This window comes from Triplophysa rosa, linkage group LG21 (genome assembly GCF_024868665.1).
Source record: "Triplophysa rosa linkage group LG21, Trosa_1v2, whole genome shotgun sequence".
NCBI classification, from domain to species: Eukaryota; Metazoa; Chordata; class Actinopteri; order Cypriniformes; family Nemacheilidae; genus Triplophysa; species Triplophysa rosa.
This window is the reverse complement of record NC_079910.1, coordinates 4,865,557-4,880,744: the sequence shown is the minus strand read 5'-3', so window position 1 is coordinate 4,880,744 and position 15,188 is coordinate 4,865,557. Positions and strand designations below refer to the sequence as shown.

Genomic DNA, 15,188 nt, shown 5'->3' with positions numbered 1-15,188 from the left:
ACAATAGACCTCCGGCCCGTCTCCCTGTGTTTTCAGCACGACGTTGGCAGACAAATCTATCGCTTTGCTTTTATTGGCGTGCAGCAATGGATTGATGCTAATATACTGCTATGTGCCAGCGCTGCCAGCTAGTATTCAGAGAGACAGCGGTCTCTCTCAGTCAGATTAGCCCCTGATACTGGGTAATTGCCAATGGCACAGTTGCTAATCCGTTAGCTCATGCCTGTCTCTGCATACTTATCGCTCTATATCCAGAGCTAAATGCCTGGATGGAGAGAGAGAGAGAGAGAGAGAGAGAGAGAGAGAGAAGAGAGAGGTTAAGACAAAGAAATGAAACAAAATAAGGTTTTTATTTTCATAACCCGGGTCACTTGTCATAATAAGCACAGGTCCAACATCAGCCATACTGCAGTCAGTCACTGATAGGAAAGTTGTCCATAATACCTGGTCTATTGAACCGACTAGTTGGTTAATGAGTTGATTTAGTTCTGTATTGTTTTATTTTAAAAGGTTCTGTGTGTGAAATTTAGCGGCATCTAGAGGCGAGGTTGCGAATCTCAACCAACGGCTCACTCCACCCCTCCCCCTTCCCTTTCGAAGCACTACGGTGGCTGACACAGGACAAAGATGTCGTCACATTTTTGCTTCTTTGCCGAAGGAGATAACGTATTCACGAAACACTCTCTGCAGAGCAGTTTGTCCGTTAGGCCCCATCTCACGGTTCACGTACTGTAAGGCTCCCGTTTTGGTGCCAGGTCACTGGTTGTAGAAAGGACTTTATGAGCTGATGCTGACCCTCCTTAACACTCGTCTTTTCTACATCTTACAGAGCATTCACTTTCCATATAATAGCTTAACACGTAGCATTATGTATGCCTATGTCTTCCAACCTCAGCACAGGCATTTTGTACAGTTTTTCCCATTTCTAGTGCACTCATTCTCTTGTTCCTCCTTTGTTCACATCAGAGCGGTGTGACTTAGTATATTAGCTGCTGGATAAGCTTCTAATTTCATTTGGAATTGAGTCCTTAACTGGGATTTTCTCAGTCTTATGCTGTCTCTTCAGAGAGACCCCTGGGTCTGAGTGGTAATTGAATTTGCTTTATGTTGGTCTCATTGTGGACTGCTTTGCGTCTCGGCCGAAGCGGCCTGTTGACGTCAAAGTTTTTGTGCTCTGATCTCTGTTCCAGCCAGTGTGGTCTACAATAGAGAACTGTCCATTAGCATTCAGCTCTGGAAATTTTCAATTCTGCGATGTTTGTATGTGAGCACTAAATTTGTGGAAACATTTCTTAACCGATGAGCTCAGCCATTTCCCGGTTTTTTCCCAAATATTTTCACGTTGTATTCTATGACATAAAACACACCAATTATAACCCGCTTGTGATTTTTTAAAGCCTTATTGTGTCTTAAAAACTGCTGTTGCTAACAAGTTGCTAAAAGCGACTACTTCCTTTGGCGGGGACGTTCATCGCGTACATAAAGCTTACAAATAATGCAACATGGGTAGAGATCTCTTAAAACGCAGATGCGAATTCATTCACGGAGTAATTACTTACCAGGGAACACATTTTTTATCAAGTTTGAAAGAGTTGACGGAGGCGTGGTGATGGTGACATTGATATCGAGCGACCTTGAGTGTAGTCTGTTTATAGCATCGTGTTAGCTTTTTACTTCTGCCGATTGTATTTCGGCTTCAAAAGTAACAAATGTTGTGTTAATTTGTAAAGATTATCTTGATAGACAAAACGTGTAAACATCATAAACCTTTGTTAATCACAGAGCTTATTTTTTGTGATCCACCGAAAGTCTGTGGGAAAAATGCATAGGCTTTCGGTCGAGGGAACCAGCGCGGCGCTTACTTCTGGGTTAGCCTACAAAAATACGTCATCTCTGAGGTACTGGATAGATCCTCCAAAAAATGTGACTTTTAAAGAGAAGAGGTGCATTTTGAGAAAACCTTTGTCATCAATATCGCCCTAACTTGCTGAGAGTGTCGACTTTCCCCGATTCCAATTACACAAGAGTACAGCACACCTAACCAGGGGCAACAGCAAGGTTTCTTATGCTGAGCATTTAAATTCCTTTATCTGGGATTTTGTTGCTCTGTCTCTATCTCTCGCTCTCTCACACACACACCTCCTTATCTCACTTCTGTCAACAGCACACAGCACTGATAAGCTTTGACATGAAATATGTCAAATATACATGTTGTTGTGACTTGGTTCGAATGCGGCTAGATGAAGTGAGACAGTCAAAGGAGCGTAAACAGAAGGAATGATTTTCACAGCTTCTGATTGGATGACTGGATGTGCGCACCCTGCACTCTCCACATAGGCAGCAAATTAAAATAGTCATAAAGATGGCATCCTTGTGGGAGACCAACAAAAGCAAATGGAGAGCCTTTTGCAAAGTCTGTCTGTGATTGGACGCCACCAAGCGACATGTAAAACAACCCCAGTGAAACCAATTACAGAACACTTTTGCTTGTTGTTGTTCGGTTATTCTGTATTCTTTATTGGCATCGCTTGTGCAAAAAGCCAATTTTTGATTGTATGGTCTATACGAGGCTGTAAGATTGGCTTAGGGGGAGAGGGATTTGAGAACATATGCTACAAACTAGCAATATTGAAGAAAATTCTGGAAGAAAAAAATGAGGTACAGAACTCATACCACCGAAGTTTTATTCTTCAGTAGAGAGGCTCTGAAAATAGAAGGCTTGCAGGGTGAAATCCAGAGGGAAACGCCTGTACGCAAGCAAAGACACTTAACCTCAATTACATCAGGAAGCAAAGAGCGCTGCGTCAGACGGGTGCCGTTACATGTCTGGGGTCTCATTTATAAAACTGTGCGTAGGATGCTTACTAAAAGTGTACGCGCGCCCGAAAGCCAAAAATAGCGTACGCCAAAAAATATTCAGACTTATAAAACTGTAAGCAATATTCGCTTTATAAATCATAGATCACCTGCAAGTGTGCGTACGTGAATCAGCCTGATATCCTGCCCTGTACACGCCCATTTTTACCCATAAATAGTCAATGCAAAGCACCTCATGAATACTGATTTGTATATTAATCAGACTGACATCCAATCCGCTTGTTAAGCCTGACGTCACGCACCATAATGGACCGTTTCCGGGTCCAACCGCTCTCAGATGCCATAGAAAAATAACAAAACATGATGTAAAACTGCCGAAATCCCATCCTTTATCTCCGCAAGGAAATCACAAATGGCCACACATGAGATTCACTACGATTTACAAATTAATAATTGTTATAATTATTAATAATAATAATAATTATAAATAGATTAAAGCCAACGAAGGTCTCTGCAGCATTTAAATGTTTACAGCATTTAGACTGATCGCCTCATTCAAATCACCTCATTAATTAGCGGTGTCCTTCACCTGAGATAAAGTTTGAAGACATAATTGTAAAAGACGAATGTTTCTTCATTTCGGTTTTATGAACTTAGTTAGGACTGATAACGAGGACATAAAGAGAAACGATTGTGCGAGAGCTTAATGGCTGTATTTCCAGACTTTGACATTCGATGATCATGCACAGTATTTAAGGAAAATATATTTAGTATTTATTTACACTGTGTTCTGCAGTTATCGTATTTGATGCTGTCCCTATTCAGTCGGATCGTCTCCTCCTCATGCGCTCATAGTGTGATGGTGAGACAGCGCTGATTAAATATTTAAATTGAATTTTTTTTCAGATTTGAGTTGGATTTTACAAGAAGGTGCATGAAACAATTATCACTCAATACAAGCGCAAATAACTGATAATGTCGATGTTTAACGGATATGAGGTCAAATTAAATGTGTGTGAGGCAATAATGCTTATAATCATTTTTATCACACTTACTTTCTGCAATCTAAGTTCACTAACTCACCATTTGTGTCGCCAGTTGTCTCCAGAATGTGCGTACGCATGGGACAGAGTTTGCTTACAGGTGCGCACATTCTCCCGTCAAGTTTGTTTTTAATAGATCACAACCTTTGAGTGGGAAGTGGCGTACGCACGTTTCCAGCCCCATTTTGTGCTACGCAACGTTTATAAATGAGACCCCCGATGAACAGCACAAGTACGTGTTTCTACCGGCAAAGCACCTTATAACAGGATGGTTTGTGTAAAATGTACGTCGCAGTCAGAGATCCTCAGCTATTGTGTTGCCAAATGTCTTTTGAGGGAAAGATTTTACCCAAGTGCTTGCCAAATCTCTCGGCTGCGCTCAGACATCCAAGCCGAGATAAAACCGCACCTTGCTAATGAGGATCAGGGAGAGAACGCGAGGCAGACAGACAAACAAATGACAAGCAAACGTAAACAACAGAGGACACGGAACACCAGGAATCTGTTAAGCCTCTCGCACCGCGCAGGTGGCTGGTGGGCGGATGGGATCTGGAAAACGGGGGTCTTTAGACTGCCCCCATTCTCTTCGCCCTCCAAGTTCTCCCACTCTCCCTTGATTGTTGTCCTCCCACCCGTGCGGGGTGGGGACGGGGGGGCACACGCAAACAGTAATAATCTCGCCACTGTAAATCTGCAGGGGGGCTTCCTGCGATCCAGTGCACTTTAATCGCAGTAATTGCATATATTTTTAAAATGTATCGTTACCCGGAGCCGATAATGAAAGGGAGATTTACTTAACTGTGTATAATTTAACAAGATCCTCGGGGAGAACGTGCCTGTATATTAGCGTTCTCCCTCTTGTGTTGAGAGAGTTTATTTTTATCTGTCATTCCCCGCTAAGGCTGATTTAATTAGAAATGTATAAATTGTTTTTTTTTACATAATAAAAGACATCTAATGTAGGTTATTTTTGTGTAATCCCACAGCAACACTCTCGAGTCCAAATTCTGTCATTTTTAGGTCAAGGCTCATTGGTTTACATGGTCTATCAATAAAACCTGAATTTGTTTTGATCCTCAGGCTGCTTTACATTTACATTTATGCATTTGGCAGATGGTTTTGTACAAAGTGACTTTAAGCACATTTAAGGTACAGTATCATTTTTTTCAGTTTGTACAGTAATGACCAAAGGTGATCTCCATTTTGGAAAATTGAAGCGTTTGCTTTTTATTCGAGTGTATTATTGAAGATGTTTTAAAAACGTTATATGGATGTTGCATAGTTGTGCTTGAAGTGCAAACTGAAGAATTTAAGGAGGCTTGACAATAATGAGTGATAAAATTACAGTCATTGTACTGTACAATTAGCTTCTTCTTTTTTTTAAGTTTTTTTGTATATTTAAATGCTATACTTTGCCTTTTTCCAAACAATTTTTCCCGAACGTTTAGTGTTTTGTCCATTTTTTTGCCATGTTTTACTTATATTATTTAACCACCTATACAAAAAACAAATACGCCCCTTTGGAGATCACGTTGGGCCGCTACAAGCTAAAACAACATTCTACCAATTGAACTGCATGAGCTTGTATTGAAAATCCAATTCAGTTTCTCATTCAGTGCAGCTTTGTGCGTCTGACCCACCGTAACTGTAATAAACCATACCGACGTTCTCATTTCCAACATTGCGTTAGCTGAACGTACAGTAAAACATGCACCATCATTTCCACTCCAGAATTTCCCCTAGAGCCCCAGCCTCTGAGGCAGACGATGCCCGGCTCCAGGTTTCCATGGAGACCTCGTGGTCAAGAGATCGGGCATAGAGACTACCTGTAATTACCTCATGATGGCTGTTACAGGGCGCCGTCCCGCTGGTACCCCCGCACATCATTCACCATATTTGTTTTGTCATGCCACACCTGTCCTTGTTACGGAGAATAATCCAGCTAAATAAATCACATTATCCTACCGCCTTGCGCCACGCAGCTCAGAAGCACGCATCCAGGAGCATGGGTAATAAGTTTCAATTAGAGCCTGGATGGAGGAGGGGGGCCGGAGGGACGTATCTCACCGTGCCTGGCGTTAGGGGCTTCTGCTCCCCTGCGCCAGGGGGTGATTTGTCTCCATTAAAACGCCAGGCGTCTGAGTTTGTATGGGAACTGTGAGACTGGGGAGCTGTAGGGCTCCATGCCAAGACCTTTCCACTGACCAGAGGTCCATTATTTAGTGTTCAAATATCACTAAGGGTGTTTAAAGGGAATGTTCTTCTAACATGGCACAAATAGTGTGATGTTGACTTCAGGTCATGTTCACACTTGTCTCGGGTGATCTTGTCATAAGTGTTCAACGGTTTGTGTTTACACCTGTTAAATGTGTCTCCTGTGACCATATCATTGTATTAAAGGAATAGTTCACCCAAAAATGAAAATGTTGTCATCATTTGGTCACCCTTCAGTTGTTACAAATTTCTTTGATATGCTAAACACAAATGACGATATTTTAATGAAAGTTGTAATTAAGGCGTTTTGGGTCACCATTGACTCCCAAAGAACATTTTTGGGTGAACGTTTCCTTTAAGTCATGCTTACAAAATTATTAAAAAACATGGTTTCCCCAAACGTACTTGAAGTTCAATATAAGCACAATCCTTTTGTGTCAAACAGAGCTGTCTGATGTTTCAGTTGGGTCCCTGACCCTATTCGCACTTGTATTTAGCACGTCCGGATCACCAGAGATGGGTGTGAAAGAATGGGGTCTTGGATTAATCCTTGTTGTTTTTTCATCTTATAAATATGGCCTGTTCAGTCAAGGTGAAGTAAATCTCATGCATTCTTCTATTTTCTATTTAAGTCGTTGTTTCTCTGTTTAACAGCTGCTTCCAGAGACCGGACCACGGCAGGGCGGAACCAGGCTCACCATCACCGGAGAGAACCTGGGCCTGCAATTCAGAGACATTCAGACGGGCGTTAGACTGGGAAAAGTTCCTTGCCTACCTATAGAAGAGGAATACGTTAGCGCGGAAAGGTGATCTCTTACAATGCATAAGACATCCTTACTACAGTACATTAATAATAAATCACTAAGAGATTAATTTTACTAATCATCTGTTTACCTGATTCTCACGTTTCTGTTTCCGCAGGATCGTGTGTATGCTGAATGACGCCACAGGGTATCGCGTACAGGAAGCACAGGTGGAGGTTTGCGTCCGAGACTGTCTGGCTGACTACAGGGCACTCTCACCCAGGGCTTTCACCTTTGTGGTAAGCATCTTGGAGACGAGGGATGGTTCACCCCAAAACACAAATTCTGTCATTATGTGTTCATCCTTTCCTCTGTGAAACACAAAAGAAGATATTTTGAGAAATGTCTCAGGGGTGTTGTGTTCATACAATGGAAGTGTTGTTTGGCCACCAGCATTCTTCAAAATATCTTCTTCTGTGTTCATCGGAAGAAAGAAAGTCATGCAGGTTTGGATTGACACGAGGATGAGAAAACGATGGCAGAATTGTTTTTTTTGGGGGTGAACAATCACTTTAAATCTACTAATGCATACTTAACACCGTGTTGATCATTGCATTTCAATATACCATTTTTTTCCACAGACGCCATACTTCACACGCATCCAGCCCGCTCAGGGACCTCTCTCCGGAGGAACCAGAATCACGATCGAGGGGAACCACCTCAACGCCGGCAGTTCTGTTACGGTCAATATCGGTCGTCACCCTTGTCACTTTAAAAAGTGAGTCCACTTGTCTAATCAAAATGCAAACGCTCAGAAATTATAATACGTTTTGTTTGTATGGCTGCCTTTCCATCTTTTTATCCCTCCGTCTGACAGACTTTCTTGTTAACTGTGTGTTTCTGTTTGTCATCTAGTTTCTGTTGGTTTGTTTTATATTTCATTGGCCATGAGCCGGTCCATTTGACGGTTCGCCCGTTGGCTGTTTTGGTGTAACTTTTGCCAACAGACAGCCTCCTTTTGCTTGTTAATATAGTCTCTTTCTCTCTCCTCCTTTTCCATCTGCCAAGTTGTCTCCCTTTCTCTTTATCTGTGTCATTCCAAAAAGCCGTCTCTTCCAGCTTCTCACCTTAGTACTTCCACCTGTCATTACGTCAGTCAAAATAGCCCGACGTGTAGTTTTTTACCCCTCGGCGTGTATCCACAGCATACAGACACTTTGAAGACGTCAGCCGGGTTACGGCGCACACGGTCCTAGAGGATTGTATGCTTCCGCAGTGAATGAATCTCTGTAGCACCAGACTGCTCTGCATTGCAGCTGAGAATAAAAACATTGTCTCGGTGCCAATGCTCAGACGGGAGAGAGCGAAAGAACGAGGATTACCGCAGTTCTCGCTGACTGATACGTCAACCACACCTGTTCCCGGGCCCCGGGTTCACATCAGAGAGAAGGTTCAGTTTACGTGAACCCGCTACACAGTGGGCTGGTGAGATTAGGGCGAGAAAGAGTTTTAAAGGGATAGTTCAGTCATCTTTGTTTACTGAACCTCATGTCGTTCCAAATCCATGTGAATTTCTTTTGTGGAACAGAAAATGAGAAATTCTTTGCTGTTTTAATAAATGGGTCTGAGGTCTTATACGAAAAAGCAACATCAGACTATGCAAGAAGTGAATCATTGTTAACCGTTTTATATGCTCAGACTAAAAAAATTGAATGGCGTAAAAAACGATCCATGAGAGAAAGTCATGTGCATTTGAATCAACACCAGTTTATTTTTTAGGCGAACCATCCTTTTAATACGCCCCATTTTCTTGTGCATTTCGTATCTTCCATTCATAATATCCCTTGAATTGGTATTCAAATTTATTCCCCACGTCTGTAATCCAAATTACATATTTAAAATGCAAAAACCTCTGAAAATATCCCAAAGCAATGATTTTGAAACTTTGTTTCCTTGAACGTCTGTATATTTTTGCCTTTGAGGAAATCTAGTCGCTTATCCTCTCCGCAACTCGCTTCGTTTTTGTTTGTTTGTGACGACCACCTTGTCAAAATATGTGCTGTCTTCTGAGGATTTCTGGGGTGTGCATCTTGAATCGGGTTCCCATGGCAACAAGCTTAGGGGATGTGCGTGGAGATTGCAGGCACGTCTCCAGGAAGGGAGGGGAGAGACGGGCATAGCGTGCGCGAGAGCGGCCGACAGACGAAGGCAGACTCGAAGTCTTTGAAACTGAATTGCGTCCCATATGGCTGCGAATCATGAGGCTTCATCAAACATACTTAACTCTTATTGAGTAAAGAATCTGTGTCCTGATGAATTATGAATGCGATGACATGCTTTATAAACACGCCGTCTGACTATAATGAGTGTGATGGTAAACTTTTTACTCGATATCTTTCACTGTAGGAGGACGTCTAAGGAGATCGTGTGCGTGACCCCGGCCGGCCTTAACCCTGGAAGTATTCCAGTCATGGTGGACATCGACGCCGCTGAGCTGAGAAATCCAGAGGTGAAGTTTAACTACACAGATGATCCAACCGTCCTGAAGATAGACCCGGACTGGAGCATCGCGAGGTACGTGACGTGCAACCTGTCAGTTAAAACGCACTGCGGCACTCGCACGTCATCTCTCTGTATTCTCTTGAACTTAAAAAGAGGCCCAAAGATACAAATTAAACATGAAACCGCTTCTGGAGGAAACATTCCGTCTTCGCTGAGGGAGAAGTTAGAACAGCAAAGTGGTAATAAAAATCAATACCCAACTATTTGTTTTACAGTTTCTCTTGACACATGAGCAGAACTCATTAAAAGGGTGAAAAATGAGATTCTTTGCGGCGTCGAGCTGGAGTCACACCGTCAGACGTCTCTACCTGCGAGCAGATCTGCTGTCAGATGCTGTTTTTGCAGGTTTCTTGGGAGGAGCTGCGATTTACACTAAAGCGCGTCTGGGCTGTCGGGGGTGAGATAGAAACAACGAGTCTAAACCATCAGCATCGCTGGTGTTAGATGAGGCAGACGGGACGGAGCACTTATCACCTGAAACTCAACTGTATTTGTGGGTTAGAGAGTGAGGTCTTTAAAAGCCTGGAGCTGAAATAAAGCTATCGACACATCCTTTCTCTTTCTCTCTCTCTCTCTCTCTCTCTCTCTCTCTCTCTCTCTCTATATCTCTCTCTCTCTCTCTCTGTGGTGCCGGCCATACTAGTACAGTTAACTGTATACTGAAAAATATGAATTTCCTGATATTTTTATCTTTTGTAATACATATATTAGTACAAATATCTGTTCTTAAATCTAGATACATTTTCTTCAGAAGTTGTTTTTTGAAAAATAAAATAAAACAATTATTAATAATAATGAACAAGTCTTGTTTTTTGAAAAATAAAATAAAACAATTATTAATAATAATTAACAAGTTTTGTTTTCGGAAAAATAAAATAAAATAATTGTTAATAATAATTAACAAGTAAGTATATTAAAAATAAATTGACTATTTTTAAAAGAAGAAAAATATCTGATAATAGGGTAAAAAAAGTAGAATTAAGTTTGGCCTTTTATTAAGTGGTTAAGTCAAGTTTATTTTTCTTACCACATTCTTACGACAAATATTTTTGCTTGTTTTAAGCATAAACTCAATTTTTATACTTTCTTTCAGAAACCAAAAGTGAATATCTTAGACCATTGTGCTTCTCAAGTAATTGTATCTTGATTTAACCTTTTTTAGACATTTGTGCATTTTTTTTAACTTTTACCTTGATGAATTAATAACATTCAGAAAGTTAAGAAATATAAATTTAATCTTCAGAACTGCTATCTCAATCGTCAGATATCACTCTGAATAGTCTGCTATCGGTATCGGTGGAGAAATTTAGTTTTGGTGCATCTCTAATTATATTTTACGATAGAACTGCAATATACAATTATGCATCTGGCAAGCGTTATTATACAAAGCATCTTACAGTGCATGCACGCTATACTTTGTTTTTATCCACAATGTAGGTTTCTTGGGATTCCAGCCCATGACCTTTGCGCTGCTAACACAATACCAATTGAGTTAAAGGAACAGTTGGTTGGAAAACAATGTTAAGAATGACAGAAATTCTCAACATGTACCTCTACTCCCAACCTCATTACACACACACAACTGAGTACATGTGTAATGGTGTGTGTGTTGTTTTGCTGACCCAGACCGGCACAATCAAGCCTGCGGTCTCTGTAGACTTCTGCTTTGAACGGGGCTATTATTCCCCAGCAGTGTCAACCGCCGTACCTTTCGCCCACTCCATCTGGATCTGAAAACAGACGCACACTCTCGCGCGGATCAAAGCAATATCGGAAATGACTGCGCCTGTGCAAACGATGCCCCCAGCTTAAACAGACATAACTGCAACCAGAAAGTTGCGGCCCTAAAGCCTGTTAGCACGCGCTGAGTGAAGCTGTATTGATTCGAGCTGAAAATGCCCTTCAGGGCCACGGCGCAGCAGGCGTCACAGAAGCAAACAGGGAGAGACATCGCCGCCGCCACGGTTCCAGAGTCTAACTCATAGACCAGCTATGTCAACAAGCTTGTGAACACTAGTGGGTTTCTGAAGACTTCGGTATGAGAAACCTTAAGCAAATTATAGTTTTAAACCGATTCAGAGTTCAAATAAGGTCCAATTCGTTTCAACATCAAAGAGGGTCCGAGTTTAGGTTGAACACATGCACATATACAACTGTACAAGACTTGTTAAGACTTTAAGGTTGAAGGGGTCTTTATATAACAATCTCCTAATATCATTCACCACCGTTCCTATACTAAATAGAGGTAGAGCCTATTTAAATGCCCGACTCTTCAAGACAATCTCTTTTGTGTCTCATCACCGAAGGGCTGATGGGATACATTACCTCTGCTCATTTTTCCTTCCCTCTGGGATGAGAAGCTTCGTCAGATTTAATTCTCAAGCACGGAGACTGTATCATTGAGTTAGCGAGTGAGATTCGTGCCCAGTTTAAATGATGATGACTTTCTGTTTCTCTGTTTTAGTGGCGGCACCCTGTTGACCATCAGCGGCACCAATCTGGCCACCATTAAAGAGCCCAAGATCCGCGCCAAGTACGGCTCAGCAGAGTCCTTCCACGTACGTATATTTCCCCCCGTCCTATCCTGACATTTCTGTCTTCCGCACCACTGGTCTCTTGTTGTTTTTCTTTGTTTTATTTGTCAGTCAAAGGTTTTTCCTCTTTCTCTTGTAGAGGTCAGACATCCATCCTTCGCTTTCTCTTCCTCAGGTTTCCCTTAAAGGAAACCATCTAAATGTCCATCTCACAGAAACTCTGAAACATTCCCCTGCCACTCTCGCGCCGCCTTAAAAAAGACTTATAAGAGACAGAATATGTGAATCACAGTTCTTTGAAAAGGTCACAAAAACCTCTCTCTAGCTGGGTTTTAAAACTTCGTGAACTGCCTCGGTGTCGGCTTCTAAGGCAACTGTGATGTAACCTCATAAATGACTGAAATGACTTTCTATAGGAAACTTTAGAAAGAATTCGACATCCACATGTTGTAAAGCAATGTCGTATTATGCATAAAAATACATAGCAAACAGAAATATAAAAACTGTTTTAGCAATGTTTTGTTATTTTATTGTTGATGTTAATCTTTTCTATGTTTCCATTTTCTTACATATTTCTCAACTACATCACAATAAGAACAATTTAAATTTCAAGTTTTGTTTTATCGCACCTTTTGCCTTTCTCTCTTATTCTCCTCAGAACTGCACGGTGTTCAACAACTCCGTCATGGTTTGTCTGGCTCCCTCCGTGGCTGATTCTGAGCGAGGATTCGCCGAGACGGGCAGCGGACCGGATGAGATCGGATTCTACATGGACGACGTCCACGCTCTCGTGGTGGTCAACGAGACGTTCAGCTACTACCCGGACCCCGTGTTTGAACCCCTCAGCCCTAATGGCATTCTGGAGCTCAAACCGACATCTCCACTTATCCTAAAGGTAACACCCGTGTACGCATAGATTTGTGGACGTCGGCGCGTTGAGTCTCTGTGAAGTTTCAGATCTGACGGTCACGTTCAAATCAAATCACTTTTATTGTCACATCACCACAACGCCTTGGTGAGTGAAATTCTTGAGAGCGTGCTCCAGAAAGTCCAGAAACAGTTTACATATAGACAGTACTATTTACATACTTACAGTGTGCAATATACACATACATATATTAGACATACAGTACCGTTATAAATACACATTATACACCATATGTACACATTCTGCATTAGGTACACATATATACACACAATAATATGCGAAGGTGCAGCAGATTATACATAAACTGGATACGCGAATGTCATGGATGTGCATCCGTTCTGGTAATAATTTCCCGTCCTCTCGTCACCGTAACTGAATAAAAGGAATAAAAGTCCAAATATAAAAGATTGAGTATTTTTGTGGAAGCTGTGAAATATCTAATAACCAATATCTGGTGTGATATCTCGTAAAACAATGTCGTTCTCCTAATCTCGTTCTTTTCCACGTCATGTTTTTTTCTCGTAATGTCACTAATCTGACAGGTCCATCCATTGCTTCGCGAATGCCCCACTTGCCCTTCGTTGTTTTATTTACAACCTCAGAATGCCGATCACAGACGCCGTCTGATTTCTGCTCTAATAAAAGCCTCTCTTTTCTCCGAACCCACTGAGGTGAGAGTCAAAGCATGTCGAGTGATATTTCTTTGTTAAATGGAAATTTATTAACGAAACCTTTTTACTTAATGCCTGATCCCCCGCACGGCTTACTGCGTGGAGAGAAACAACTCGGTGCATTAGCCAAGAGAAGGAAAATACGAAAATGCAATTTGGTGAAATAATCAAGGATATTCTGGAGATGCATCACATTCTCCACGCAATTAATTTCTCGTCTAATTTGATCTGGGGTTGGCGGCACGGATGAGATGAGAGAAGCAGAGGGAGGTGAATTTGCATTAAAGACCGGCGTGCCGTGACCTCGCTGAACCCTTGTGGTGCAGGGATGGGGGGCGGAGTATCGATGCTTTGGGGCGTTCGCCAACATTTCTTCTTCTCGTGTCCGTGTGTCCGGAGAATATTTTGCCCTTTATTTTTTGTAGTGTTTATCTGTGTGCGGTGAGATCAAACTCATATCTGTTAAAGCCTCTGGGTTTTTTCCTCTCTCAATATCTACATGACCTTTATGTGTCTGAGGTTGTGCGATGCTTACATTTATCTCAAACCGTGGTTGTTATCAGGAAAACTCGTTCTGAGACCTTGAACGAATATTCTCGGCTTTCAACACATGCGGAATATCAAAGACAATACGTTTTGACAATTTTGTCAGGTTGTGAACATGAACGGTAAGCGTGTTTAGAGTAATGCACTCATAATGGAAACCAGCAGGTAAATGTGCACTACCACAAATAAACTTTGAAGTTAAACATCACGCTGTATTAATAAAGTCCAGATCAAAGTGTGAAAGCCCTCACAGCAAAACGTTTCTCTTATACAATCTCAGTGGAATCGCATGCCGTCTGTTTCAGATCGGTCTAATGATGTGTTTTATTTTGTAGGGTCGCAATTTAATTCCAGCAGCTCCCGGTAACTCCAGGCTCAATTACACGGTGTTTATCGGAGAGACGCCGTGTATTCTGACTCTATCTGAGACCCAGTTGCTCTGCGAGTGGCCCAACCTCACCGGCCAACACAAAGTCACGGTACGCACCTCAGTCTCCACTCATTCACATTGCGATCAGAATACATTTCTGTTTGGTTCTAGTTGGTTTCAGTAAAGCCCATTGCACATTGAGTCCGAAATTTGCGTCCGAAATTTCCGCACGTTAAAAAATAAATACCACCTCACGTTGTGTCAATCACATTTACACACTGCCTCCGATATTTTCGTCCGTCATAAAAAATTTGGACCGGGTTCGATTTTCTGCGTTTTTGCATAAGTAGCAAGCATTTTGAGTGGCCTTTTATAACAATTCAGAGAAACCGTACAAACGAGAGCCAAATACGAAAAAAAAACGCATAAGAAAATTTCGGACTGTATGTGCAAAGACCTTAAGTGTTTTGATGGTTGACTTGGTATTTTGTGGACATATTTCGGTTTTGTTATTTATACATCGTCACTTTCGGACTGAAAGTGTCTCCAAAACTGCCATCTTACAGGAAATGAAAAAAAACCTCTTTTCAATAATAAAGCCGTTTTTAAATATTTGCAAAACCTACAGACAAACATGAAGAATGACCAATAGTAATGATCTATGAAAAAAATGTAAGTCCGAAATATATGCGTATATTTTTATAAAAACAGTGAAGGAATCAGAGTAAGGAACATGATTTAGATTTGTCTAAAGTAAACG

General features: G+C 41.5%; 1 protein-coding gene across 2 annotated transcripts in view; it reads left to right on the top strand.

The window, feature by feature from the left end:
- The window catches only part of plxna1a (plexin A1a), a 181,745-nt gene that overhangs the window by 139,158 nt on the left and 27,399 nt on the right, over window positions 1-15,188 (top strand). For both annotated transcript variants that reach the window (XM_057363321.1, XM_057363320.1), the window contains exons 13-19: window positions 6,729-6,880; window positions 6,996-7,116; window positions 7,459-7,595; window positions 9,224-9,391; window positions 11,844-11,937; window positions 12,572-12,808; window positions 14,394-14,537. In XM_057363321.1, coding sequence (XP_057219304.1) covers window positions 6,729-6,880; window positions 6,996-7,116; window positions 7,459-7,595; window positions 9,224-9,391; window positions 11,844-11,937; window positions 12,572-12,808; window positions 14,394-14,537 — 1,053 coding nt within the window. The remainder of the gene's footprint in view (window positions 1-6,728; window positions 6,881-6,995; window positions 7,117-7,458; window positions 7,596-9,223; window positions 9,392-11,843; window positions 11,938-12,571; window positions 12,809-14,393; window positions 14,538-15,188) is intronic.